At 40.6% G+C, this 27,968-nt stretch overlaps 2 protein-coding genes across 3 annotated transcripts; both read left to right on the top strand.

Annotated features, from left to right (window-relative positions):
- Positions 1-6,431: 6,431 nt before the first annotated feature.
- nsfl1c (NSFL1 cofactor) lies at positions 6,432-12,875 on the top strand. Of its 2 annotated transcripts, none has more exons than XM_023956407.1 (9): positions 6,432-6,580; positions 7,115-7,215; positions 9,386-9,460; positions 10,579-10,741; positions 10,877-10,972; positions 11,061-11,170; positions 11,250-11,387; positions 11,521-11,691; positions 11,946-12,875. In XM_023956407.1, exons 1-9 carry the CDS (start codon positions 6,479-6,481, stop codon positions 12,106-12,108), a joined length of 1,119 nt encoding a protein of 372 aa, XP_023812175.1. In that variant the 5' UTR covers positions 6,432-6,478; the 3' UTR covers positions 12,109-12,875. The 2 variants fall into 2 exon arrangements, with proteins under 2 accessions (XP_023812175.1, XP_023812174.1); XM_023956406.1 differs by having other exon boundaries at positions 6,433-6,580; positions 9,383-9,460.
- A 1,088-nt stretch (positions 12,876-13,963) lies between these two features.
- LOC101156407 (peptidyl-prolyl cis-trans isomerase FKBP1A) lies at positions 13,964-27,799 on the top strand. The gene is made up of 5 exons (XM_004070311.3): positions 13,964-14,135; positions 14,217-14,264; positions 20,936-21,048; positions 22,904-23,057; positions 26,667-27,799. Exons 1-4 carry the CDS (start codon positions 14,099-14,101, stop codon positions 23,030-23,032), a joined length of 327 nt encoding a protein of 108 aa, XP_004070359.1. The 5' UTR covers positions 13,964-14,098; the 3' UTR covers positions 23,033-23,057; positions 26,667-27,799.
- The last annotated feature ends 169 nt before the right edge of the window (positions 27,800-27,968 follow it).

Raw genomic sequence — 27,968 nt, 5'->3', positions numbered from 1 at the left:
CATCATACTCACCTGTGTTTTCTTCCGGGTTCCACTGTCTGGGTCTGTTTGCTCTGCTAGCCATGACAGAGTAAACTGCAAAATCCTCAACTGACCAAAACTTTTGAACTTCCTAAAACCGAATTTGTGCAAAGATCCATCAGCTGAAACCCTTGACGCACATCTGCACACACTGATGAATGACGAACGCAAGATGATTGTCTGCTTGATAATAACATTGCCAAACAGTGTAAGACAAGTTAGGAATTCATATCAGACTATTGAAATTCTTTTCTCTCAGTGATTATTGGCTGGGGAGTAACACCACACAGAAATCTTGGACATGTTTTCTTGACAATTTTGCATGAAAAAGAGCATCTGTGATTGCATGAGAACAAATAACAAACATGACTCATGTGGACGAAATGTTTTCTTTCCATGCAGTTTCATTACTCTCCTTCTTTGTCGAAACGATTTGGCTCTTCACCGCTAACTGTCTAGAGTTTTTGGCGTACCAGCGCTGCCTCAGGGAGGAAAGAGGATGATTGCTCAGAGTGTAATTTAGAGGGGTGGGGGACACGGAGGTAAAGGCATGCTCTGAGGTCTTTGGGTTTATGGTTTCTCATCCTAAATGACCCCTTTCAAGAGCTTTGGTTTATGAACTGCCACAAATGATGGCCAAGACGATCTGGTGGCTGCGTATTGATCTGCCGCTCAAGCTCAAACTCCTGCTACAGAGGGGTGTATTTCTGTTTCCCACATACATTTAGCCGTTCAAATGTGTGGAGTCAGTTGCGCTGTGCTTTTGGAACAAACAGTAATTTAAATCCAGAAACAACAGTGTTACTAGGAAATACCTTCACGTTTGCCCACTTAGTGCTTCACACACAGCTTTTAATGCTCGTATTAAAATTGACAAAAAGGGGGAGCCAGTTTAGCTCGTGCTGGTTTGCGGCGCCTTCCGTCCGTGAAACCCGGGTTCGACTCCAGGCTGCTCCCTGTTCCCTTCTCTACCTCTGCCGGTTCCAAGCCCGGTCAGAGAAGGTTGCGGCGTAAAACATTGCCAAATTTACCATGCGACTTGTTCGCTGTGGCGACCCCTGATGGGAGAAGCCGAAAGTGGAAGAATTAAAGTTGACAAAAAGTCTAATTTCATTGTTTTTGTGTTGTCAAAATGTCTTACCAAAAGTGAATAATGAGATAGGTGTAATTATTTACACCACTTTTAGTAAAGGTTGCACCATCCATGCATTTTCTATACCCACTTCTTTTTGTTCAGTGCCATAGGGTTGCTGGAGCCTATACCCAGTGACTGTCGGACAAAGGCAATGCACACCCTCCCAGTCCATCAAAGGGCCATGCAGAGATAGACAACCAAGCACACACACATTCACACCTGAGGGACAATTTAACGGTTGTGCTACCTTAGATGACCCCACCCTTACATTGACGTGTTCTCCCTACCATGACAAAGGTGGATAAAGGTGGAAAGATTTCATGTAATCCATGGACACCAGTGAAGATCACAAATCATCACGAAAGAAACCTCTAAACAGCCTCTGCCAGTATCCTTAACGCTGTAATTCTTTTACAAGTCAAGAAAAAAGCTTCAGAGCACTGTCTAGTGGGTCTAGATGACCCAGCTCCCAATGTTAAAGTGCCTAGGATAGCACAAGGGTTACAGTAACAAATTGACCTCTGAGACATGTTTTTGGAGTGTGGAAGGAAACCGCCAAGAGAAAACCCAGACAAGCGCGAGGAGAACATGCAAACCAACACTTTCTCACCCCAACTCGTCATATATGGTTGCATGGGCAGGGACCCCCTTCCATCACATGATGCTTTGAGTGAGCTTTGGGTGTCATGGAGGTGCAAGCAGCAAATGTTGTAATCCTGCATAAGTTCACAGCACCAAACTTTTTTCTTTTCCTTGTGTCCAGCTTTTCTTTGCAAAAATGAGGTCAGTTGACCACCAGAGGTGAATGTCCAGGTTTTTTTTCTCTGATGACAGTTCAAGGACTGACTGAGCTTATACACCTGAACTTCAATAAGATTCTTAGTGACAGCAGTCCACCCCCCCCCCCCCCCCACCCCTCCACACACCCTGTCTCCCACAAAATCTGGGGAAACAATCAGTGTATCTCTGGACAGCAGCAGATCTTCTGACGATTAACCTTGTTAAACAGCAGCACAACAATCGTGTGTCATTGTGGCTTTCCATTGACCCATCAGATTGTGACTTGACAGACTTTTAACCTATAAAGTTCAGCGTTGATTGGACCATGTTTGAGCAACTTGTGGATTATATTATGGACTATTCATGTCCCATTTCCAACGTAAGTTTTTACTTTTAAAAAAGGCTTATTGCACAAATTTTAACTGAAGGGGAATGACGCCAATGTGTTGTTCGACAGTGGATTTTTTTTTCCAGTATTTTCATGTGAGCATTATGTGTGGATTTTTTCTTCTTTTTTTTTTGGTGAGATTTTTTTGTTGTAGTTCATCCTGACAAAGCGTTGCAAAATCTTCAGAGCAACAGTTTCAAGTCTATTTATTTGTTTGTTTGACACAAAATGTTACCACTTTTGAGTGAGTGGCAGTTGTGTTAAACATTCAGAAAGTCAAATACTCCTAGGTAGTTAAAATTCCAATCTGATCATCTTTTGATCTATTTTTAAAATCTTCCCAACAATCTTTTATTAATGATTTTTAGCCTAAATTTGAAAAGAATTTTTTTAAATGTGTCATTTCCTAGAACATAATTTCTGCAGAGCGTTAGGAGTTCATTGGGAGCTTGTGGCCTTTCATGCTGTTTTTCGAATTGCATTTTTCAAGTAAAGAAATACTTCGAAATGCAAATTTTAGCTTAATTTTCTTAGTATGTGTCCTCAAGCATTAGAAAAATGCCACAAGAACAGGTTAAAAACACCCAAAATTTCATCACAGCGGGTTTTTAAAATGTCAAAAATAGTAAAAAGCATGTGTTTCTAAAATGATTTTCTACCTACATTAACACTCAAGTCACAAGTCCAATTCACCCATATAGACACGCATTCACTCACTTTTGGTGACAAAGTACAAGGGTCTAACATCAGGAGTTATGTGGAATTTGGTGTCTTGCCCAAGGACACTTGGCAGGAATCAACCTTCAAACATGCAACCTTCAACTAGAGATCAGCCACTCTACCTCTGCACCACAGCCTAATTTGACCTGATTTTGATTGGTAAAAATCAAGAAAATTGAATCCATAATAGTAGAAACTTGAAGCACTACTTTTCACTCTACATCAAAAATTTATATTTATAAAATGTTGTGACAACTGGTAATAACTTCTCTTAAAGGACCAAGAGTTTTAGAGATGCAGATAGAGGAAGACTTCACTGAAGGCTGAAAAACCAAAAACACTAGCTGCGCCCCCTGGAGGAAGCAGACAGAAGGCGCCACCAATGTTTGCCAACAGACCATTATCTGTACATCTACAATCAATGCACCGGACTGACAGAAAATAAATAAACACAATAAAATAAAAAAACATCGGGTAATAGTGCCAGTAGCAAAATATATTATTCAATTTTACTTAAACAGTAACAAAAGTCCAAAGTTTACATCTCAACCAGTGCTAAGGAACAAGAAACTTCACTTCTAATACGTTTTAAAACAGCAGTTTTAGATTCTGTGGAGCCACGGCACAAACTGCAACCTTTTAGGACTGGCTTTTTTCAAGCTGCTTTGCTCCCATTCACTCTGATGAGATGATTCATCAAGTTTTGGGAGAGCCAGGAAGAAATTGTTCCTGTTTGGAACACAAGGTTTGGGCATCAGTGGAAAAGTGCTGCAGAAGAAATCCTGGCACTGTCAGGAATGGCCTCAGCTGAACTCCACTGAAAGGCTTATAGCAGGGAATATGGGAATGTGAAAAGTGTGGAGGCTGCAGGAGAAGCTAGTGTTAGCCTTGTGCTTCCACCAGGTCCAGAAAAAACAAAAGATGAAGGATGTTATTGTCATGTACTCAGATTGCCATAGTTAAAAATAACCCAAGTTGAGTCGCTTTTAACCCAACTCTGAGGATAAGGGAATTTTTTTCTGGGTTATATTAAGTCAGGAAAAAAATGGGTTAAAATGAAATCACTATTTTTGTTCCCCATTTGGCACATGCCTTCAGGGGTCGCCAGGGGTTGCACAGGTAAACCACGCCCAGAAAATTAGTATTGCTCCAAAAAGTAACCTAAAAAACATTCCAACAGGAATAACCCAAGAAGGGTGTTGAAGAAACAACCCAAGTGTTTTTTATATTCTCCAGTAACTTTAAAATAATAACATTTCTTTTGACTCCCTATTTCTGAAGTTGTAATGCATATGGATGAATTAAACTATTTCTGCTTTAGCACCTCAGAGGTTTAGTCTGATGTCTATTTTTTTGCAAACTCTTTAAACAAACGAAAGCTACAAACTTCAATAACAAAGAAAGAATTTTCTTTTCTGTATCTCAGAAAACGGTTACAGAAAAATCTTGTCTGTCAAACTTAGTAAACAGCGTTTATTAAATGAATTTGTTTCACTTTCTTTTCTTTTCATTTGACTGATTGATTTGACACCTGAAACTGTCTCTCAGTCACCTCACAACAATTTTGTAACTGTAAAAATGTGTGGGAATGTTTCACAGGAAACATAAACAGTTTCATGTTTCATCGAGTCTCATACATTTTCCATTCGGGATTCCAAATGGAAAACGTATTCATGTTGAAACTGACTTCAAAGTTGTGGCTGACGCACATGCAGCTGTGAAGAGTGTGTTCAGAAAAAGTGTGTAGCATCTTGCTGTTGTGTTCACCTGTTTTAATGACTTTCGTCTTGTTTTGGGGGCTGTTGCTTTCTCACACAGATACAGGAAAAGTAAATAATATAAGAAGCTATATTCACAATTCTAGATGATAAATCTTCTGATTTTAGTAACAAAATATTATATTCATAAAACTAAATTTAGCAATACAACTACAAATTTATATGAATGAATTGCCTGAATAAGACATCATTTACATACTATTTTTCCAGCACAAACAAAAAGGCAGGAAAAACCTTTCAGCTTTATATGGATTAACATGTTACTTTTATTTTTGTATATGTTTAGTTTTTTTTGCTTTATTTTTTCAGAATAAATGATGTACAGTTTATTTCAAAATGTTCCTTACTGTATAATAATAATATAAAATAATTACAAAAATTAATAGATTAATTAGACAAAAATGTAGGCCCAAGTATAATACAAAAAGAGTACAATTTCAAAATTCTAGTGTTTGAGCTTTAAGTTTTTATTTTCACTGTTGTTGGATTTTTGGTTTTATTTTATTTATTTGTTTGAGCTTAGTATCTCTTGCCATTTTTTTCATAATGAGACAAAAATGAAATCAAACATAATCATAAGAATAAAAGCACCAAGGTGTGTTTTGAGTATAAACAAAATAAATAATGTTATTACTAAGATGGTAATAGAAAACTGCTTTGTGAAAATGCGCAGAAAAACATCCCCCCTTTTTTTTCAAAACTTTATTGACAATTGAGTTATCATACATAAAATAACGAACAGTAACTAAATAATCAACATTACCTCGAATAACAATCACCATTGCCGAACATAACATATAAACATAAAAAAAATAGAAAAAACGAATGAACATAACACACACAAAAAAAATTAAATTAAATTAAATTAAATAGAACATAGATCCATCTAAATAGTTTAATACTGGTTAGGGGTACTAATTAAGTTTGTATGTCTGAACAAAACTAAGTAATTTCAAGCCATTCTTCTTTTTCATATAACGAAGTGATTGGAAATAAAAACAGAGCTCTTCAAGAAATGTAATAAAAAGTGGTTTGGTCTTCAAATATTTATTTTTATGAATATAAAACTTTTCTTGCAATATCAGGGAATTAAGAACAATATTTTCTGGTCAATTAGATGATGCCACCCCGAATAAAATATGTTTTGCGTCTAAATGAACAGGCTTTGCAATTTTGGAAGTCTACCACAGCAGAACTCTTCCCATAATGTTTTTATTACTCCACAGTTAAAGAATAAATGACCCACAGTCTCAATGTCATTTAAACAAAAACTGCAGTCATTCTCTTCAAACCCAAAACGAAGCCTCAAAAATTCCTTGGATGGGTAAACGTCACGAAAACATCCCCCTTTTTCCCCTATTGATTTCTTTATTTTTTTAAATCATTTCATAAAACGTGCTTGCACCGCCCCCGTGTGTTTAAAATAAACAGCTGCCAAATCAAAAATTGAAAAGAAAACGCAAATGGTATGAATATTATTAACGTATGTCGGGATCAACTAATTTTTCATGAGTCATAATTTAATAGTTTGCCTGATTCTTTTTTTAAAGAAAGGGAAACGTGTGCGTTCCTTTTTTTAATCCTGGGTAGGAACCAATACCTGTTACTTGTTTCCTTGGGAAGACACGGACAGGTCACCGAAGGAGCCAAATCAAAATGGCGAGTCAAGAGGAGTCTATCAGAGAGTTCGTGGCTGTTACAGATGTGGACGAGGAGAGAGCCCGCTTCTTCCTGGAGTCCGCGGGCTGGAACCTACAGGTACATCTTGTCCGTGTTTTGTAACACAGCGGCGGCGGGCTGACCAACCGTCTGTCCGGAGAAAACGGCGCTCATGTGCCGTACCGGCTAGCGTTAGCCTGTGGTACCGGTAATTAATGCAAGTCACTCTTTGACAATGAACGGCGATTTCTGACGGCACCAGTGGAGCCGCCGCGGTCGGAGTTCAGATCCTCTGGCTGAATTTGGAAAAACCTTTTTTTTCTCCTTATCATAAATGGCTTGTCGGTGAAGTTCGGCCGGTTCTGCGTCAAACCCGGCGAACCGTTATGTCGAGTTTAGCTTCAGTGCTCGTGCAGAGATTAGGTGGCGTATTATTTCGGTTGCCTCTTGTGCGTTAGTTTTGAAAAATGATTTAGGGAAAAACACATTTATTTAGAATTTTTAGGTAACATAGAGCTTAAAACTGTAACTGGTTGATAGAGCTGGTTGGATTCTTCTGCTCAGCTGTCAAAGAACCAGTAAATAATAAACTCGTGTCGTCTGCTGTATTGATGGATCTTTATCGTTCTCCAGCTTGCTCTTGCCAGCTTCTTTGAAGATGGCGCCGACGACGACATAGTAACTCTTCCCCAACCAGAGGGAGGATCCTCGGTTTCCAGGTCCGCAGGGCCCAGGTAGGCTCTCCAACCGGGGGGATAGTGAATAATTTATCAATACCAAAGAGGTAAATTTAGATTATGGATGCCGCCTCAAGACGGAATGATTTCAAATCCACTGTCAGGTGTCAGTCAAAGTAGCCATCCCTGGCAGAATTTGCATCCCCGTGTACAAGAGGGGACTCTCTCAGATCTCCAGTATTCTGCTCTGTAAACCATCATGTAGCTACTAAACATATAGTTATTAATTTTCCGTTAGAAATTAATTGTTACTCTTTTCGTCACTGACTGTTGTTGAACGCTGAAAACTTGAAAAAAACTGGAAACACCATAGCAAACATTACAACAGCCTTAGCATAAAACACATGGTGAACATCCACCTCCTCTTTCTGCTTTTCAAGAAGGAAAATGAGCACCACGACCGAGGGGAAACAAATTCTGGCTACCGTGGTACAACGCTTGTTGTGGCAAAGATGATGGAAAATGGCTTTATATTTAGTGTTAGGATGGATTGTGGCTGACTTTAATATTAAAAATAAGTTATTGTGTTATATGTATGCAAAGCTATTTTATTTTTTGTGGCATATTAAACTGCTTCAGAAGGAAGCGGTGGCTTGGAAAAGCAGTGGCTTTAAACTAGGATTAGTTGTTGATAGAGCAAAAATAAACATGCTTTAAGATTTTGAAATTGGAAGAAAGGTTAAACTTAAGAGTCCAGATGCTGCTGCACAGAAAAACCAAATCCTTAGGTGGAACTAAAAGATTGTTTTTGCCACATTAGGGCATTCCCTTAAACAGTTTAAATGGGGATCAATTTCACTTTCACTTGATTCATTTTGATTCGACATTCATACATCAAACAATTCCAACAGTCACCTATTTGAAAGTGGTATCACCCTATGTAGTTTCTGACGAAGATGTATGGGGGGTTTGAAAAAGAAAACCCTGCTGATCCCCAGACAATCACATTAGGCATCAATTAGAAAACTGAAACCTTTTCATGTTTCACGCTACTATATATTTTTCATCTCCTAGAATACTGATCCTTCTTCATTTATGTTGTCTGATTCACTTCAACTCTTAGTCTGAAGAAAGTTCATCTCCATTCACACTGAAGTGAACTACACCATCATGTGTTCCTTCATACTAGCCAGACAAACAAGACTAATCTTAGACTGATTCCACTGTGGACCAAACAGTGTGAACGTGCCTCAAAGGGATTTTAGTGTTCTGCTCTTCATCTGTAACCATTGGCTGAATCAGAGAACGGGACTGAGTGAGTGAGTGTGACGTCACCCTTAGAAAATTGCTTATTTCTGGTCGCCATGAGCAGAAGTAAATTCAGCCGTCATATTTTCAGAATGCGGACACCGCCATGTTTGACCCAGAGATGGTCAGTAAGCAGTTGGTCTGAGTAGATATTTTTATGGCAACCACTCGTGCCAATCAGAAGTGAGCTTGTTGGAAGACCACACCCCTACTTCTTGAAAGCGGACTTGGGAGAGTCTGCCAATCTAAAGTTGGGCATGAAACCACAAACTTTCATGGAGAAATCTGATTGGTCAGTTCAAATAACTTTCACTACAGAAGAAAAGGGAAAGAAAAAGTTATGATAAGCAAGAAGATGCTAAGAGAAATGTAGTAGAGACAAATAGAAGGACTGAGTAATACTTGTTTATTTCTAAGTAGAAGCATATGGGAATTCTTTGGCTTCTTGGACCCAGCGGGTACTTCCTGTTTGGAATGCGAGGGTGGCAAGGTTACTCAGTCCAGTTCTGACATACAGTCAATGGCTGTACCTGTACCCAAAATTCCTGTTATCAAGGTTATGATGTGGGTGTGGTTTTTGTAAATACTGTTTGACTAGAGCTGCATTTACACAGACAAAACATGTACCGTAGATGAATGAGTAAAAATTCTGTTTTCTGTGAATGAAGTGATATACAATGCAACATCTTGTTTTTTGAAATCAGGAACTGAAAGTTTACGAGTTGATATGTTTACAGTGAATTCAGGACGAAAAGCCACCTAATAATTTTGAATATTTCAAAATAAGACTTTTTTTTCCCTTAGTTGTTGTTTTTATGATTTCATTGGATTGGAAATTGTTTATTTCAAACAATCAAATCAGAAATGACACAAAACTTTAAATTGATATGATGATAACTGAAACTTTGGTCCACAGCAGTCAGCCCAGAGTGACTTCCTTCAGAGACCTGATGCACGAGGCAGAGGATGAGAGTGACGAGGAGGAAGGCCAGCGGTGAGTTTCCTGAAAGGACAGGTGGTAGTTGCTGGTTCCGCTAGAGTTGTGTCCGTGTGTGACGTGGTTGTGCTGCTGTGGCTCAGCTGCTGACAGAGCTGCACACCTTCTGACTCCTGAATGCACCAAACTATTTTTGCTCTCTAGTCATTGCGAGGGAGCTGCTGGCTTTTGTGCTGCATCAACAGATTCTGCTGGCAGTTCACTGCAGCGTGGCGGAGCTGAACGCACAGAATGATCAGCTTTTTATGCAGTTTTTTTTCTTTTTGGTGCTTTTTAATTAGTTTACATGCATTTTATTTTTGCATTTCCTTGTCAAACTTGACTTGAAGGGAACTTACATTTTAAGATGTTTGATAATTCAGTGTTTCTGCTGATTCTGTTGCTTTAAAGACCCACTTCAATGAAACCGTGGAGTTTTTAACATGTTCTTGTGTCATTTTCCCATGATGGAGGACATATAGAAAGACATTAAGCTTAATATTGCATTTCTGTTTATTCCTTCTTATTCAAATGGTTGTGAATCAAGAATAGGTGAAAAGGCCGTTGGGTAAAACCTGTAGCAGTCGGCCCAAGCTTCACTGCCTCGCTCCATTAAAATAACACAATTTTTATTGAGTGAGATTGTAAAATTTCTAGTCTCTTCTTATCGTGTGAGAGCTGGAAAAACATGGAGCTATTGTTCTTTACTTATGCTCCATAAAAACAAAAACCACATTACACCTGCCTTTGCTCTTTTGTTCTGATGTAAATGCCTCTTATCTGATTTTCTAGGCTGATGCTGATGTGTACAAGAACAAAATAAGCCAGTGAACATGCAGGAAAACTGCTAAAACAGGTTATTGAAAAGAAAACGAGGTCAGATACCTGCTGGTATTCCATAGAAACATGATGTTGTCTACTTTAAAGTTCAGACAACAAATGATCAGATTTTCTGTGTGCATGTAAACAGGTTCTGGTGTCTTAATACAAGTCCTGTTAAAGCTGAGCTTCAACCATACATGGGTTTTGTTTCCTCGGTCTGTTTGGATCTTTAGGTTCCCTTCGCCCTTCCTCTCTGTAATTTCAGCTTTATGGTTTTTAAATGACGGAGGAACCTGCCTTGTATTTTATTCCAGGTTTTTTGCGGGCGGATCAGAGCGCAGCGGACAGCAGATCGTGGGACCTCCTAAGAAGAAGAGCTCCAATGAGGTGGTGGAGGATCTGTTCAAAGGAGCCAAAGAACATGGAGCCGTGCCTTTGGACCGCAGCGGGAAAGGACCAGAAACGAGCAGGGCAAAGGTGGAGAAGAATTTCCCCATTGAGGGATAAATAAAGTATCCGAAAAAGAAAAAAAAAAGTCTGCGAATTTTGTAAATGAGTTCATTTGGGGTCTTTTTTTTTTCTCTAATGGTGTTTGACTGCGTCTCCTCACAGGCCTTTATTGGTGGAGGTTATAGGCTGGGAGCAGCTCCTGAGGAGGAGTCCGCCTATGTGGCCGGAGAGCGTCGCGCCTCCAGCAGTCAACACGACGTGAGTGCAGAGCTGTTTCTAGGGAACACGGCTTTTCTGCAGAGGAGCAAACTCCTGTAGACATGCATGGTATATGTGTACGACTCAGGTCCACGTGGTTCTGAAGCTGTGGAAGAGCGGCTTTAGTCTGGACGACGGCGAGCTCAGGAACTACAGTGACCCTGGAAACGCAAGCTTCCTGGAAGCCATCAGAAGAGGGTGAGAACGGTGGAAATGTGGATGTTGCTCTGATGATGGTGATTGGTCCAGCTGTTAACCTGCCGCTCACGCTCTTCAGGGAGATCCCTCTGGAGCTCAGGCAGCGTGCTCGGGGGGGCCAGGTCAACCTGGATATGGAAGACCACCGAGACGAAGATTACTTCAAGCCCAAAGTGGCCTTTAAAGCCTTTGAGGGTGAAGGGCAAAAGCTGGGAAGGTGCAGTTTGACCTTTTATACTACAATTGTGTGTGTGTGTGTGTGTTTTTTCTTCTTCTAGTCAGGAAGTAGAAAACTGGTATCTTTTCGGTGACCCTGGTTTTTTTTTTTTTTTTTTTGCTCCTCCTTCCAGCGCCACTCCAGAACTGGTCACAGTTCCGACCTTGTCCCAGCAGGACCAGGCTGCCATCGAGGCTCAAGCCAGCGCCTCTGTAAACCTCGACCCCTCCCAGCCCACAACCAACATCCAGATCCGTCTGGCTGACGGCGGGAAGCTGGTCCAGAAGTTCAACCACACCCACAGGTGTGCCCTTCACCTAAAGTCCTGCTGATGGTCCAACTGCTTCGTATTCTAAGACTTTTTTTATAGTTTTTGGTTGAAGTAGGAAGAGTCAAAATGTCAATGTAAAAGAAGATTCATAATCTGTTTGTTTTGGTTCAGTTTTTCTTTGTTTGAACAAGAAATGTGGTTGTTGGTGACGTGAATGTTGGTAGAATGTTTTCATTTTAATGAACAAAAAGGAGTTCATCTTGTAAGTGCTTCTCTCTTTTCCTCAGGGTGTCAGACCTCCGGCAGTTTGTGGCGGCGGCCCGGCCCACCATGGCTGCCAGAGAGTTTGTCCTCATGACCACCTTTCCTAACAAGGAGCTGTCGGATGAGAGCCAAACGCTGCAGCAGGCCAACCTCCTCAATGCCGTCATCGTCCAGCGGCTAAAGTGAGGCGGTCAATCAAGCAACCCTGCTCTGCGGCCGCGTGGACCTGCTTAGGACCCAAACATGAACTTACACACAGACTGCTTCATTTCTGATTTTCGTTTTTCTTAAATGAAACGTAACGTTGAGCGTCCCCGCCTCATCCCTGTCTGCGCCCAGCGTTGAGGCGTTCAGTGCAACCACAGCGGCAGAATCCCAGAGGAGCCTGCAAATGCTGCTAAACTGTGGTTTTAGGAGGAAATCTGTGCTTAGGGTTTCTCCTTCACAGTCCAGCTCTCTGAGAGTCTCTCTAGCTGTTGAGATCTTCACTGAACCTGGACCAAGTTCTTCTCCTGTTAATCCCAATCTGACCCTGTAGTGATGCTCAAAGTTTGGTCCTAGGTTTTTTAAATTCTCCTCATACACGACAGTTCAAAACAGATGAAAATCTTTTCCTCACTCTAACTGATACCAGTAGCCTTATTTTCCTTTTCCTCCTCCAGAATCACCCCCCTTCCCTTTGTGGAAAAGCAGAAGGAATTATTTTTTTAAACTGCCTTTTTCTCCTAGTTTTCTCTTTTACAGATTTGTCCCAGTTAGATTGCAGCGTTTTCATACAGCCTGATGTAAGGGGGAAAGCCAGTCTTATCAGATGGACGGCAGAACGGACGTGACCGCTGGTTATTATCGTAGAATTTGAAAACACTGACATCTTCTATGCATCTCGGGGCAACACAGAAATATGTTGGGACCTCTGATTAAATAAATCCATTTTATGGTTGATGTATAACAAACTATGGTCTTGTGTGTTTTTTGTTTTTTCCTTTGTGTGAAGACTAAACCATTTGGTGCAGGGGACTGCAACTTTCAACGGTTAAAGAGCCTTTCGGGTCGATTTCTCACTGACGACAACCCCCCGTAGGAAGCACGGTCTTAATTCAACCTTTAGAAAAAATAAGCCTTTGCATTTATGTTATGGTTGCTATTAGGATAAATATAAATGAAAAGTTTTTGGCAACAAAAAAAATTGAGAAAATTCATTTTATTTTTTTCAAATTAAGACTAACTTTTGACAGGTTACCACTACTTTCTTTCGAAATAAGACACCCAGCGCCACATAGATCATCTCAGTGCAGGAAATGCCAGTAAAAATTAGGTTTATTTTATTTTTTATAGTGCGCCTCAGTCATTAATTCATAAATCTAACAAACAAAAATTAATTCAGAGCTCCCCTTAAAGTATTTTTTAAACGATAAGGCACACTTAAAATCCTTGAATTTGTTCCAAAATCAAAACTCTGCCTTATAATGCCATGCCTCTTAATTCTGGTTGCCTTTACTGACCTCCAATTGATTCCCTGGGGTACACTGTTTTGATTTTGACCTTAAGTGCCTTAAAATATTCTTTTGCTTTTTAAGTGGCACTTTAAACCCTTGGGGAAATCTTATCAATAATCAATAAAAAAATACAATAATAAAAGATGATCTTGAACACATCCTCTTTGAACGTGTAAGTTAACCAAAAGACCCAACTCTTTATCAAACAAAAACCACACCAATAAATTCAGTGTGTTAAAAAGATGTTCTATCTTATAAGTGTTTAAAAACAGGTGTTTAAAAAAATCACCTGAGTTTATATTTTGAAAAATTAATCTCTAAGAATATGCTACTTTTTGTAGACTTTACATTCTTTTTTGTTTTTAAATTGGATTTTTTCATGTCTAATACTAACATATATGTTCTTTTACGCACACTGGGAGTATCATAATTTCATTGTGAAGACAATAGTAAAGGAAATTCTGATTCTGAAATTATCTCACCAACAGGGGGCGATGTGACTCCCCAGCTTGCCACTCGTTTTATTTTGAAGATATCAGCCGGAAGTGCCGTACCTTTCCGGATATTGACTTGTCGAGTGGAGAGATCCAGCTGAGAACATCCATCGGGGGAGGTGGCAGACAGGCGAACTGCGGGAGGAGAGCACCGGGCGTAGGGACACCAGAAGGAGAACCGCAGAAATGGGAGTGGAGATCGAGACGATCACTCCGGGTGACGGTAAAACCCGCGCGTGCGCTCAAATCGAACGGCGGCGCGCCTGTTTATTTGAATATCCTTCTTTATATGGTTTCTTCACAGGAAGGACTTTCCCCAAAAAAGGGCAGACGTGTGTGGTGCATTATGTTGGTGAGTTTTTTAAACTTATCCTGGATATGGGGTTTCTCCTGCGGGGGTCCCCCGAAGACCGTTCAGAGCAAAAACGGTTTAGGGAAGGGGGAAGACCCGAAACATGGCCCAAAATGGTCACAATATAACCGCAAATAGGGTTGTCGGAGCCATTTAATGCACGGAAGACATTTTTACCCCTTATGTTCTCGGCTGTGATTTTGAAACACATCTTTTTCGCCCCCCTAGAGCACATTTAGGGACGCGCGCGCTCCTTTTAGCAGCCGCGCGGCTCCGGTCAGCCCCGACTTCTCCTTTTAAAGCCTCGTGAACATCAGTGGACGACAGAAGACGGCGGAAGAAAAAAAAAAGAGCTCCTGCTCCGTAGACAGACAGACAGCAGACCGCCGGGGGTTTAAATCCCGTCTGATTTTCTGTCTTTGTTAGTTTCTTTGGGTTCGTGGGGGTGGGCGTGAGCTGGGAGGGGAGGGGGCACGGCGGCATTTAGTTGAGCGGATTATAACCGTCTGGTCTGCGGGAATAATGGCACCCTCGCCTTGTTATTCCTGTAATATTTCCCCCAGGGACAGTTGATATTTAGGAGGGTTCCCACCTCACAGCACGAGGTCCGTCTCGGCCATAAAAAAACATCCCTCCACGTTTGACATCTCTGCTCTGACACCGGGAGCGCGAGCTCCGGCGAACGGGCAAGAAGAACGAATGGATTTCCTGCGGAAATGCCTGAGAATTTGATCTTCCTCTGCTGCTGATGGACTTCCTGACTAAATGACCCGACTGCTAAAAACCCTGATGAAAAAATGTTTTTTAAAGTGCCTTGAATCCAACATTTTATAATAATAATTAAATAATAATAATGTCTTAATTGACATTTAACATAAAATTATACATTAATAAGAGCATAAGTCAAAATACAAATGTCTCAAAGGACTTTTATTACTAATATATATATATAGGGGTGCAACGTTTAATTGACTTAATTGATAAATAGATTTGAAATTGTTAATGGAATCTATCTATATACCATTCTAAGATGAAATAAACTGATTGGAAAATACCACTTGGATTGAGAACTTTTAAGTTTGTTTTACTATAAAAACGACCAAATGTTATCACAGCAGACGACACACAAGTGATGGCAGAAAAAAAATGATAATATACTAATAATGTTCCCTGTGGAAAAAACAACAGTGGGCTGAACTTGAGAAAAATAAATTGTGAATGGATTTGACATTGATAATTTTATACTTGTTTGTTTGGACACATATCGAATTTACACTTGATTATCTTTCAAGAAATCCGAGGAATGTGGAAAACTTCACCTGCACTGATCAGTATTTCTCTCTGAGTCACTCTGGTTAAAGTTTTGGTTAAAGACGTCCTGGATCCAATTTAGGTCAATGAATCAGATCGCTCTTAAAGAACCAATAACGAGTTTTATTGTCAACCACAAATTATGATACGAATCGAATCGTTACACCCCTTAAGAATAAATCAAAAAGAGAAGACGAAGGGACTAGGATTAAGCTGAAGAAATGAGAGAAAGCGAAACAAAACCAGATCTAACTATCATGTCACTTAAATACAGAGAAAAACAAAAGTTTGCCTGGATTTTTAAGCTGTTTACTAAAACCTACAATAGGTGACAACAACTAGCTTACCTGTTCTATATGACATATGTAGAATATGCAGAGTAGCCCGTCCTACCTGTCCATCAACCCCCGCCCTCAAAAGGAGCACTCTGACGCTCACTCACACAGACTGAGGAGGATTTGGGGGGTCTCTTCAGGATCTTTATAGAGTAACAGCCTGAGCTTTGATTCCTCAGCTTTCAAAGCGTTGACCTGTAGCCTTTAGTGACCTCATCAAGGAAAACACCAGAAACTGAGAAAAAACTCACAGCTGGAACACAACTCTGATAAAATGATCTTTACTGCTGAACATTACCAAAAGAAGAAACACCTGTGTTATATTTTTATTCAGATGGACTATTTTACTTTACTTCTGCTAATTGTTATTAACAGTAGCCCAGGCAACTAATGATTTTATATCTGTATTAAAAAAAAAGTTTCTTAAAAGTTATTTTATGCTATTTTAGTTTCTACGTGTTCTAACTGCTAAATTAGTTACAGAAAACATGACAAGCTAAATATCTTAATAGAAAGATTGGTTTCTAAACTAACAAATGCTTGATAAACCTAAAGTTACTAACTTGGCTAGCAAAGTGGCGTTGAAAATTGTCATTGTTTCTCAACATTTGCTTAGTTGGCCTCCAAATATTGCATGAACTAAAATGCATTTATCTTATGGTTGCTTAGGGTTTATAACATAACTGCTACAAATGCTAAATGATGATGAAATTATTACTTATTCGATGCTCAGCCCGTCTTTATTCATTTTTTAAAGGCGTCTTCAGTAAAAGACCCTCTCTGATCATCTTTTGATTTATTTTAAATGCGTTTCCAGGGGTCTTTTAATTATCAATATGCCAACATTTAAAACATTGTCATTCTTTAGGACAAAGTTTCTGCAGAGCGTCAAGGTTTCATTAGAAATTCGCCTCTGAGTTGTGGGCGCGACCTCCGGCGTGGAGTAACTCCGCCCTCTCTTCCCCATCACCTATTTGTTTACATGTTCTCCCACTAGCTTACAGCCCCTCACACCCCCAACCTCACACTACTGGTTCAACAAAAATGGCGAGCAATATTGCGGCTATCCAGCCGTACAGTTTGGAGCCAGACGCCAGCTCAGACGAGGAAAACAAAGACACACGTTTATCTATTTGTCTGAAAGTGGATGCATCAGAATGGAGTGGAGCAGGCAGCTTATGATCCGCCCAGCATGTCGTCTGTGGCACAAACACCCACTTCAAATGGCATTTTTTCAGCTGCTCCTGCTTCACAACAATTTAAATAAAGGAATGCTTAGAAATGCAATTTTGAGCTTCAGTCTCTTAATATTTGTCCTCCCTCATCAGAAAAACGCCACAAGAACATGTTAAAAACAAAAAAAAAAGGATTTTCATCAGAGTTGGTCTATAAACTATAGGATTCAGCTCAGTTCCTCACTGTCCATCTATTTTGTGTTCCTCCCCATGGATAAGGATGAACTCGTATTAGTTCATTATCTATGTGTGGCCCTGATGGTCCCTGTGGTACATTCCTGTCTAATGAGCCGGTTGGCTGCAAAGCAGAATCCAAGTCCCTAATAGGAGGTCAAGCTGAGGTCATGCTCTTCATTTAGTAAAGGGCAGAGATGATCCCTAACAAATAAGACGTTAACACAACCTAAAAAGAACAAAATTCCAGCCTATCATTGCAGTAAAAAGAAAATCTTGGCAAGATCAAATTATTTTTAAAGGTCAAATTAGTTAAATGAGTCATTATGGCCTATAGTTAACAGTGTTCCCACTCAAATGGTATTTTTAGTGTTTTTAACCTGTTCTTGTGACATTTTTCTGGTGATGGAGGTCATGTTTGAAGAAAGTTTTGCTGAAAATTGTATTTCTTTGTTCAAATTGTTGTGAATGACGAAAATAATTCTGTTGTTAAAAGCGTGTTTGTGACGTAAACACTGGGCGGTCCACAAGCTCCGTGCTCTGCTTCATTCTGATGCCTCCACAGACGTCTTTTTCTTCCTCATCTGAGCTGGCATCTGGCTCACCGGTGTGTGAGGGCCGGTAAGCTAGCGGGACAGCATGTAAACGGAAAGCTCTCAGCAGCCCTCACAACTCAGAGGGCAGTTTCTAGTGAACTACTGCTGCTCTGCAGAAAACCACACAGGTTTAATAATTTTGGCTAAAAACAGCATAAACATAATTAAAAGGCCACCGGGAGCGCCTTTAAGATGGATCAAAAGATGATCTGAGTCGGTTTTTAACTCAATAAACTGCTAAATTAAGTCTAAATGGCTCACTAACAAATATTGAACCCCTGTGTCTAAATAAAAGAGCAATACTACAAAAGCCAAATCAATGCTAACTGTGAAATATTCCAAGGCAATTTATTAAGTCAAAGTAGTTTTTTCCCTTTGCTGTTTTTTATTTTAAATAAAAAAATTGAAAAAGTTATAAAACGTATTATTTTTGCATTATGTCTACTCTTTATTGCTGTTTTACCACAAGGCATTCCTCGCTAATCTCAAAGAATTCCTCCATTATTCTGCAGACTTGAAGCTCCAGCTTCTGTTGGCTACAGGTGAGACGCCCTCTATGTCAACAATGCAAACAACAATGCTGCCGTGACTCAGAGCAAAAATCCTGAAGTACATAACAAAAACTGTTATTCCAACTCAAATCTCTCCCAGGCTTTCATGCTTAAACTAGAAAGTAGGTCGGAGTTCAAACGGCTGAACCTGAACATACTGGAACCCAAATGCTTTTACCTGCTCTGCAGGTGCTGCACACGTAAAACAATAGGACACAGCTCTGTGTTAAAAATGTTCGTCACTGTTGAGAGACCAGGCATCCGTTCAGGGGCAGAGGGCCATGTGGAGGAAAAGCCACGGCTGAATGAGTGTGAACATATCAGTTCCCTGAAGTGAATGACTCAACAGTGCGGGGGTCTCCAGAGGGCCACATTAAGAGAGCTGTCGCGACACAGACTGACTCAATCTCTCTGGCAGGGAGTCAGTGTTGTTGCTGGCACCGCCTTTGATTTAAAAAAGCCCAAGAACGGTCCCTCCTGTGAAAAGTGCTCCTCAAAAAAGGAGAGGAAGTGGTGTAAAGCTCTTCAGCTCCCCCTGCAGGAACCCTTGTTGCTCTGCAGCCTGTGAGTTTTGTCGGGAGCAGTAGGAGCCATTTATTTATGTCAAGTTAAAAACCTCTTTAATATGTAGCTTTGTTCATCAGGATGTGTTTTCATAATTTTAAATGTTTATTTTTTTCTTTGATAAAATCAACATTTTGCACATCACTGAAGGTGACAATCATCTGCAAAATGTTGAAGAGTCACGCAGCTGCAGAAAAGTGTGTTGTGCAGGAAGTTGGGTGCAGTCGGTGGATTCAGTCTTCTTATTGTGCTCGGGGAAAAAAACTTTTCTCTAAAAAGTAATAATAAAAAAAGCAGAAATGTGGGCCTGGATGGTAAAAACAATGACAAGTCTGTTTATTTCAAGATTATATCACAATGTTTTTATCCTTTTTTTTAAAAAAGAATATCACGCCATCGGCAGGATTTCCTGTGCAGACTCCTTTCCTGTCGGTCCCAAACAACGGCCCTGAAGCACAGCTTTAAGCAGGAAACAATGAAAAGGAAAAAAAAGGGGTTTCTGAGGATCAAACGTCTTCATAAAACATCAGCAAACCTTCTATGTAAAGCTGTTAGCTCTGTAGGAGTGGTGCAGGCCTCCACAGGCGCTTTGCTGTGTGGGCAGACTGTGCTAAAATCACTTTATGAGAGGCCACCGAGGCGCTGTGGACTCGAAAAGCTTCACCCAGAGGAGCTTTCTACATAAAATGCAGAGGGAAGAGCCTGACATTCCTCACAAACAGGCAGCTGGAGAAACCCCAGTTTGTGGTAAACCTGCTCACTATGACATGCGATCATAATAAGCAGCAAGAATATCACTGTCAAACTTCTCCTGTACCCATGTTTCCCTAAAACTACATTACATAATGTAATGATCCAAGCTCGGCTGCACGGATCCGAATGGTTCTGGGCGGTTCCAGTCATAATTCAAAACTAAATCTGACCGAAATTCACTGTAATTATTAAATGTTTGTTCCTGCTGGAAAGCGTAAACATCTGTCTGAGTTCAAAAACAATTCTGCTTAGAGGAGTGTGAGGGAATAAGACATGATGGGTTTCGGGAACGTCGAATAGCACTTGCTGTTTTCAGTTGGGTTCAGAAGAATAATTGATTGAATAAGACTTTATTGATCTCGAGGGGAAATTGAATAGCAGTCTGTTTACTCATCACGCAAAGAGTGGCACGCCCCATAAAAAAGCATTGTTAAAAAACACACATTATAAATTAAAAATGAATAATAAAATCCTTAAAAACAACAACAATCCTTTAAAAAGTATTTAAACATTAGTAAGACACTGCATAAACATAGCATAAAAGGGAAAAGTTGTTTTGCCTAATGAGTGTTCATGTTGTCTGTGTGACACTGACCTTTACTTCATCTAAATGTGTCAAAAGAAAAGTGAAACAAATGCATATCAAAATGCTTTTCTAGCCACTGCCTCCATCAGTTTACTTAAATGCTGCAAAAAGGGTATTTTTCCATTATTCTTTGTGGCTATTTGTCCGTGCATCTATCCATCTTCCTAACTCGCCATCTCCATTTCGGGGTCCCTTGCCTGTCCCGGCTACCGTTGGTCGTTGTCACAAATTCCTCAGCGGACTGAGACGGCATCCGATTCTATCTACAATTCTTGGATTTCTAATTTGAAGCAGAATTCAGAGAGGCCAGACTTTCTTAGAAAACTTTTCAAGTGCCTTTAAGCAACAGTTCCACTGACTTGCAGAACAACCATTCCTCTTATGTGTGTTTTTTTTTTTTAATGAAAGCCTTCCAGCAGTTTTTTCTACTCTGGGATTTGTAAACCGCATTTCACAATGTTCGTCTATTCCTAATGAGAAAATAAGATGACAAATCTGTGATTACTATTGAAGTGTCTCCCTCAGACGTGACGTTTTGCACCTGACAATGACTCATTCTCCTTCAGGCTGCCTTACAGATGGACGGAAGTTTGACTCCTCTCGGGACCGGGACAAACCTTTCCGCTTCAAGATTGGCAAACAGGAAGTGATCCGAGGCTGGGAGGAAGGTGTCGTGCAGGTGGGCTGCGGGATGTTGTTGAACACAACAGTTCGGCGGCAGAAACAGAAGTTCAGCTTTGAAATGTTTTGTTAAAGAGGTGGACGCATGTTTGCAAGGTGATCAGCTGGGTCAGGTGATATCAGGCTCCGATTGACTGAACACACCTGTTCCAGGTGAGTCTGCAGCAATAATCTGCAGATGGGCAGGTTTGTTGCTCTTGAAGTCCAGGGTTTCAAACCACATCTGTAGAGGAGAGAAAATGAAGGAGCAGGACTGCTGGTTTCTGATAGATAACACTATTGAGCCCTCACTCCTCAACCACACTCATTCCCAAACGTCCACCACCCATGCAGTGGGTTATTTTACGGGGCAGACATGAACCATTTGGACAGGTGGATGTCTTAAGAACGAACTCCGGAGCTCCACGTTTGGAGCTATCACGCCGTCGCACAAGTCCAAATGGCCCTCTTCTCATGAAATATCAGCCTTTTACTTGTTCTGCTGATACAAATGATATTTTCAGGAAAGGTCCTACATAAGTAAGGGTTAATGGCCGACGAAGTGTGCGTTATTACTTTCTTACGCACGCCGTTAAAAAGTCGGGCGGTTGCTTCTGCGAAGTGCGTTAAAAAGTAATAACGCACACTTCAAAGGCCATTAACCCGCTAATACTATGGTCACTTACAAAAGCAATACATATTAACCAGGTTTTAGTTGTTAATTCTTGTTTTTTTTTTTCAATTTGGATCGCTTTTCTCACAAAAAGCGGACTATATGTTACGTAACATATAGGCCGCGTCGCGCAGCACCACCGCTGCAGTCAAGATTCAGCGATATATATATATGCTGATCGTCCCGATGGGTTGAATAAAGCATCAGTTCAGAGAGAAAGTTCACCTCTTACCGCTTGCTTTTGTCCAAATGATGAAGCAAAAGGTTGTTTTAAAGAAGCCGGCGCAGCGATACAAAACATTTAAGCTAGGTGACCGGAACTTCTTTTTTCACCGTGCGGTTATCAGGTTTTAATGCACACCCAGCAGCCAATCAGAATCGAGTATTCAACCAGACCATGGTATAACAGTAGTCTTTACTACAACCAACCGATGTACTACTACTACTACTACTCCTCAGTTCTAGAAACCCCCGGGATTCACCAATGCAGAAACTGCGTTGGTGAACCATGGTGGTTTCTAGAACTGAGGAGTTTTGATGAAATTGGTTTGATGAAATTTGGCTCCCCCAACGTTTTAGGTTTTGGTTTGTGTGCATCACTTTTTTTTAGGGGGGGGTTGGAGTCAGTTCCAGAGCAAAGTGGAGGGTTGTAGGTATCTTGAAGTTTCATTTGTCAGTAAAACACAGCAGAGTATTTGCAGATGGAAAATGGACTCAGTCCAACAGTAAAAAGCCAAACTTGTCAATTTAGCTGTCAGAAATTCCAGCTTTTCACTAAAGCTGTGAGCTTTCACATGATTGTCGTTAAAAAAAATCCGTTTTGTTGAGGAAAACAAGATAAAAGGAATTTTTATGAGACGTTTGGTCTTAAATCTGCCATATTTTTAGACGGATAATTTGCACCAAATAGCCATTCTTTCAGGCTCATCCTCTTTGAACCATAAAACCATTATAGTATATTTACTGATGTGTTTATAGGGGAGCCGTCTGCTCTTAGCAGCTCTATAGTTTCAGATGCAGACATAATTGAGTTGTTGCTGATGTGGTTGGCGGCGTGCTGGACGGGTATCATTTATTGGTTCCATTACCAACCAACCAATCGGGTGAACGCAGGTCCTGCAGATTCATGCAGACGTTTTAAAGCTTTAAGCAGACTCTGGTCGCACCTCGTGTGCTTAGCCCTTTTCTGTCTTTTTTCCAGATGAGCGTTGGTCAGAGAGCCAAGCTGACCTGCTCATCAGACTTTGCGTATGGAAACAAAGGCCACCCAGGCATCATCCCTCCTAACGCCACGCTCGTCTTTGACGTTGAGCTTCTCGGTTTGGAATGAAGCCGTCCTGCAGGCCGGCTGCTGCGTAAGTCGTCTGCTTTGTACTTTACAGTTTCCTTGCATTTTTAGATTGATAAAAACCAAAAACCAAAGTTCCAATAAATAAGAGCAGGGGTTGGCTGAATGTTACTGACAGATTTCTGAGTCCATTCAAATGGATGAAGTTACAGTTCAGTTACATTTCTGATCAGATATTGTTCAATAGGGATTTAGTTCATTCTAATATTGATTTAATGTAAATATAGTTTTCACAGTACTAATGATTTGACGTGAACAAGGGTGGAGCTTGCATTAATACGATGTTTACATTGAAACTAAGAAAAATGCTAATTTCTTTTATAAAACTACAAGAAATGGCATCAATAGCAAACCAATCTTCACAAATCGATATTGTGTTTTGTTCACGAAAAAACGGTTTCAATAGATTTTTTAGTTCTTAACTTCTCCAGAATCTACACTGCACCTTGCAGGATTGACTTTTATTGATTTAATATTGATCTAATTTCAATAGACGGCAGATGCTCTTCTGATCTTCCTTTGAAAGGCTTTTCTACTTTTTATTGATTTCTCACTATTTCTAAAATTAGGTTTCTTTGTTTTAAAAACTTAAAGCGTTAAAAAATATTTTATGAAAGGCAAAAATGTCAGTCATATTGGGCAAAAATACATCTTGTTTTTCCCTGTTTCAGATCCGAGTAGAGCTGTTTCCAAACTTTGGTCCTCGGGGAACACGTTCCTGTTTTCTCAGTTGTATTTTCCTGTATCCTCTGTGGAGCTTGATGATGATCAGAGTCCGGTTTGCTCACGCAGTGAAACATGGAAAACATGCAGGACAGTTTTACCCGATCACCAGGGTTAGGAAACACTTGCATAGGATTAAAGTCTGTCCCAATCTGAAACCAATGGGTTGAGACGTCACACTCATTATTGAATTGTGTATGACTGAAACACGCAATGTCAAACTCCACCTCTGTTTAATGTCAACATCATAGGATGGGAAAAAGCCATAGATTCCTGCTTTAGCAGAAATTTAAACATCCAAACATTTTTTTTTAATAAAACAGAAAAGCACTTTTACAAGCACTGTCTTGATCAGATATAGTCATACTGAAGTCATCTGTAGGTTATTGTGAAGAGTCTTGGCAAATAAAACTAAAGACATTTCTCTGAAAATAGCCTGGCACAAAGTTTAAGACCAAAACTTTTTAAAGAACCTGCAATCACAGCTTTGAGAGTCCTTCAGGAAGTCTGGAGAGGTAAAAGCTTTTCTATCACATTATAAAAGAGTCTGACTGCTTAAAACCAACACAAGAATTAGAAATTCATTCCCATTTTGCATCTTCATATGTCTAATATTGGGGGGGGATTTGCATTATGTTATGGTATGTCGGAACCATTGACTGCATAGAAGAACTGGACTAGGTGTGATGTCACCCATAGAAAATGGCTTTCTTCTGGCTCCGACAAATTAAAGTAAATCTGGTCACCATTTTTTCATAGCATGGACTATGACCATGTGGGCTCTGCATTTCTGAGTGTTTCTATATTCAAATCATTATGAATGAAGAAAATGACAGTTTAAAAAAGCTTGTAGCTGTGATGTAGAAGCTACAATGGTAGGTCACACGCTCCCTGCTCCGCTCTGTTCTGATACATCCACTTGCAGACAAATAGATGCATGTATGTCTTTGTTTTCCTCATCCACGCTGGCATCTGTCTCAAAACTGTATGGCTGGATAGCTCCAGCAGTGCTCGCCATTTTTGCTGCAGCAGTAATGTTGGGTTGGGGTTGTGAGGAGCTGTAAGCTAGTGGAAGAACACAAAACAAAGAACTCGGTTACGGGTTTTCTCCGTGGCTACGGTCTAGCCAACAACTCAGAGATGACTTTCAAATGAGCTACTGCTGCTCTACAGAAAATATGGCTTAGGAAACGACCCTGGTTTTGTCTTTTGACTAAAAACAGAATGATAATTTGAAGAACGCCATTAGATCAAAAGATTATCGGAGTGGGACTTTAAAAAAAGGTAGCAGAGCCAGAATGGCTAAATTAGTTTTATACATACACAAGCCGCGGCAGAGTACAAGCCGCGCATGTGTTAGGCGATATTGTCGTCCTGACAGATCACGGCCAGAATCCCAGTGTGAGTGCAATTCATTAGCACATTGTGGGTGGTTCCAGCTTTGCCTCTGGCTCATGTATTTGAGTGTATCGACATCTGTCAAACAGCATGGACCTCTATTCTGTTCACAAGTTCCTCAGTTATGGTGTTTTTATTTCATTTTTTTTTTACTTATTGACAATCTAGGTATCATACATAAAATTACAAACAGTAACCATATAATCAACATTACATCCCTCAGTTATGATGAGGAAATTTACATCCGCGATTCCACATTTCCCATGAGTCTTAGGGGCTAAAGGCGGGGCCAACGCCCGGCTCGCCATTCTGTTGTACGTGTTTAAGAATGAGCAAGTATCAGCAGTGCATGGAGGGGTGAACGGGTACAGCTCTCCTTCCGCTTGTGTCGCAGCAGCGTTATGGGAGTAACAGGGCTGGTTAAAAAACACACCGGTAAAATACAGCAGCGGCGACTGAAAAGCGTGCGCCTCAGCGTGATACGCGCGCCTCAGTGCGGCGCGTGCGTCAGAATTCAGAAGCCTCTGCGCTCCGCTCCCGCCCCGCGCGCTCCTTGTCTCCCCTTCCTATCTACTCCGACACTTCTGGCCAGGGCTGCTTCAAGGAGGAGCGCTTCGTCCCCATTGCGCCGGTGAACGGAGCAAATCGTTTCTGTGCAAAGCAATCGGACTTAATACTGTACGTTTTGTGTATGAGGGGCGGATGCGTTGTTACGTGTGGGAGCCTTCAGACTGCCATCGGCCCCGCAGCTAAATCAGCAGGAGAAGATGTCTCCAGCTCACACGGAGGCTGTGAGTTTTTCAAAGCAAAATTCCGCTTTTACGGTTTCCTTAGAAACCGTAAATGGAGTGTAAATTCACTCCATGCGCTGTTCTCTCCGTCACGCAGCAAACCGGCTTTTCCAAACCCGTTGGTGACGGTGGACTTTTTTACGCTGCTTTTAACGATTGCTTTTAACTTGATGCTTCATCATATTGTAGCGGCGATCACGTGCGCGTTGGGTCTAATGGCCCCAAAGGATTCTGGGATGCGGCTGGGCATGCGTGTTTCATTTTGTTGAACCATGACTGAAGTGTCTAAGACCTGAAGTCAAGTCCATGCTGTTTGGCTGCTTAGAGGTGTGTAGAATATAAATGTCTTGTGCTTGGTGTTAGGTAAAGAATTCAAACTATTCACTGAGTTCGAAAGTACGTACATGGCGGCCGCTAATTAAATCCATAAATTAGCCGCGTCACTGAATAAGCCGCAGGGCTGTAAGCGCAGAAAAAAAGTAGCGGCTTGTAGTCCGGAAATTACGGTACTCTGATAAATAGACTGAGTTATAGCTGTTTATTTCTCAATAGAAGTCTATGGGACTATGTTGGTTTTTTTTGGAACCAACAGGAACTTCCTGTTTGGAACGCCAGGGAGAGGGTATCACTCAGTCCAGTTCTCAGATACAGTCAAAGGTCTGAACCAAGGTAATTCCATGACTCTGTCTTTGTTTTCTTCACAGGTGATGTCACACTACAGCAATCTGGAGAAAAAGCTTGGAGTCTTTGCTTAAGAGGCTTGACTTTACTGTTCCACCATTCATTTAATCAAATTAAGACTGTTTTGTGTTTTTGTTTCCATGTTTCTTCATGATAATCTTTCTTGCTGAAGCATAACCTCAAACCTTTTACGCAAACGCATAACCTTTTTTTTTGTTGTTGTGGTTTTTTGGTGGTGGGGGTGGAAGGGGGGGGTTGTTGCCGTTTGTGCAAAATGACGCTCAGATGAGCAAAAATACCAATGAACCACTTGCAGCGACATTCACCTCTTCAGAGAACTGTACTGGTGTTAGAATAGCAGGAACCTCGTCGTATCAGAAACAAACACGTATGAAAATGAAAAGCACACATTTGTGTCCCTCCCCAGTTTAAACGTTTCTGCTCTGAACTGTTTTTCCTCGTGATAACGCTCGCTGAAGAGTGACCAGGACATTGTTGTTAATAATTTGTGCCTAAACATGTTACCCCCTTGCCCTGTCTGCATGGTTTAATGGCGCCTGATGGGAAATCTACATGTAATCGCCTTGCATCCACTTTTCCTTTGCGGCTGCCTTTTCACCTTTTTTTTTAAAACCCCATTTAAAGCCATACGCAGCTGGGACTGCATTGACACACTAATTGAAGTCTGATTTCGTTTTTTAAAAAGCTCTGAAATGCTTGAAACTGACAAAAGAGGGCTATGGAATGAGATCATACCTTCCCTGGTCCTTTTCTTTCTGTGTAACATTTGGAATCATTAGTTTTTAAAGGCCAGGTATCTATCTACCAAGAATAAAGTAAGCAAATTTTTTTTTCCTCTTTTAAATAGCTTTAGTTGGGTAGTTAAATGTTTTTGTAGAAATAAAAGGCTAAAATCCAGGCATCCACATGGTTTTTATATCTGAAATAGTTTTAAATGGAGTTTAAATGCAGGAATTTGCTGGCCTGGCTGTATCATAGTGACTGTCCGTGTCGCATATCGGCCGAGCTGTGACCGGTATGGCAGCAGAGCGCCTCTGTGCTGTGTAGTTCTGTGCTGATATGTTACCGTATTCAGGCTAAACCAATGATGAAGTATTTAAAAAATAAAAGAGGTGCTCTACACCTGTTTATGCAATCTCTGGTATTTTTCATTATGTAGTAAAAAAAAAAAAATTGCTCCCTTTATTTATTGTGTGTTTGCTGTATTTGGATATTTTTTTATTTTATTTTTTACATTGGAGGGTCTGACTTGTGAGCCGCTGTTCTATTCTCCAGACATCCCAGGCGTGCTGCACCATATTAGA

Source organism: Oryzias latipes, chromosome 7 (assembly GCF_002234675.1).
Source record: "Oryzias latipes chromosome 7, ASM223467v1".
NCBI lineage: Eukaryota > Metazoa > Chordata > Actinopteri > Beloniformes > Adrianichthyidae > Oryzias > Oryzias latipes.
This window is presented reverse-complemented; position numbering and strand designations above follow the sequence as displayed.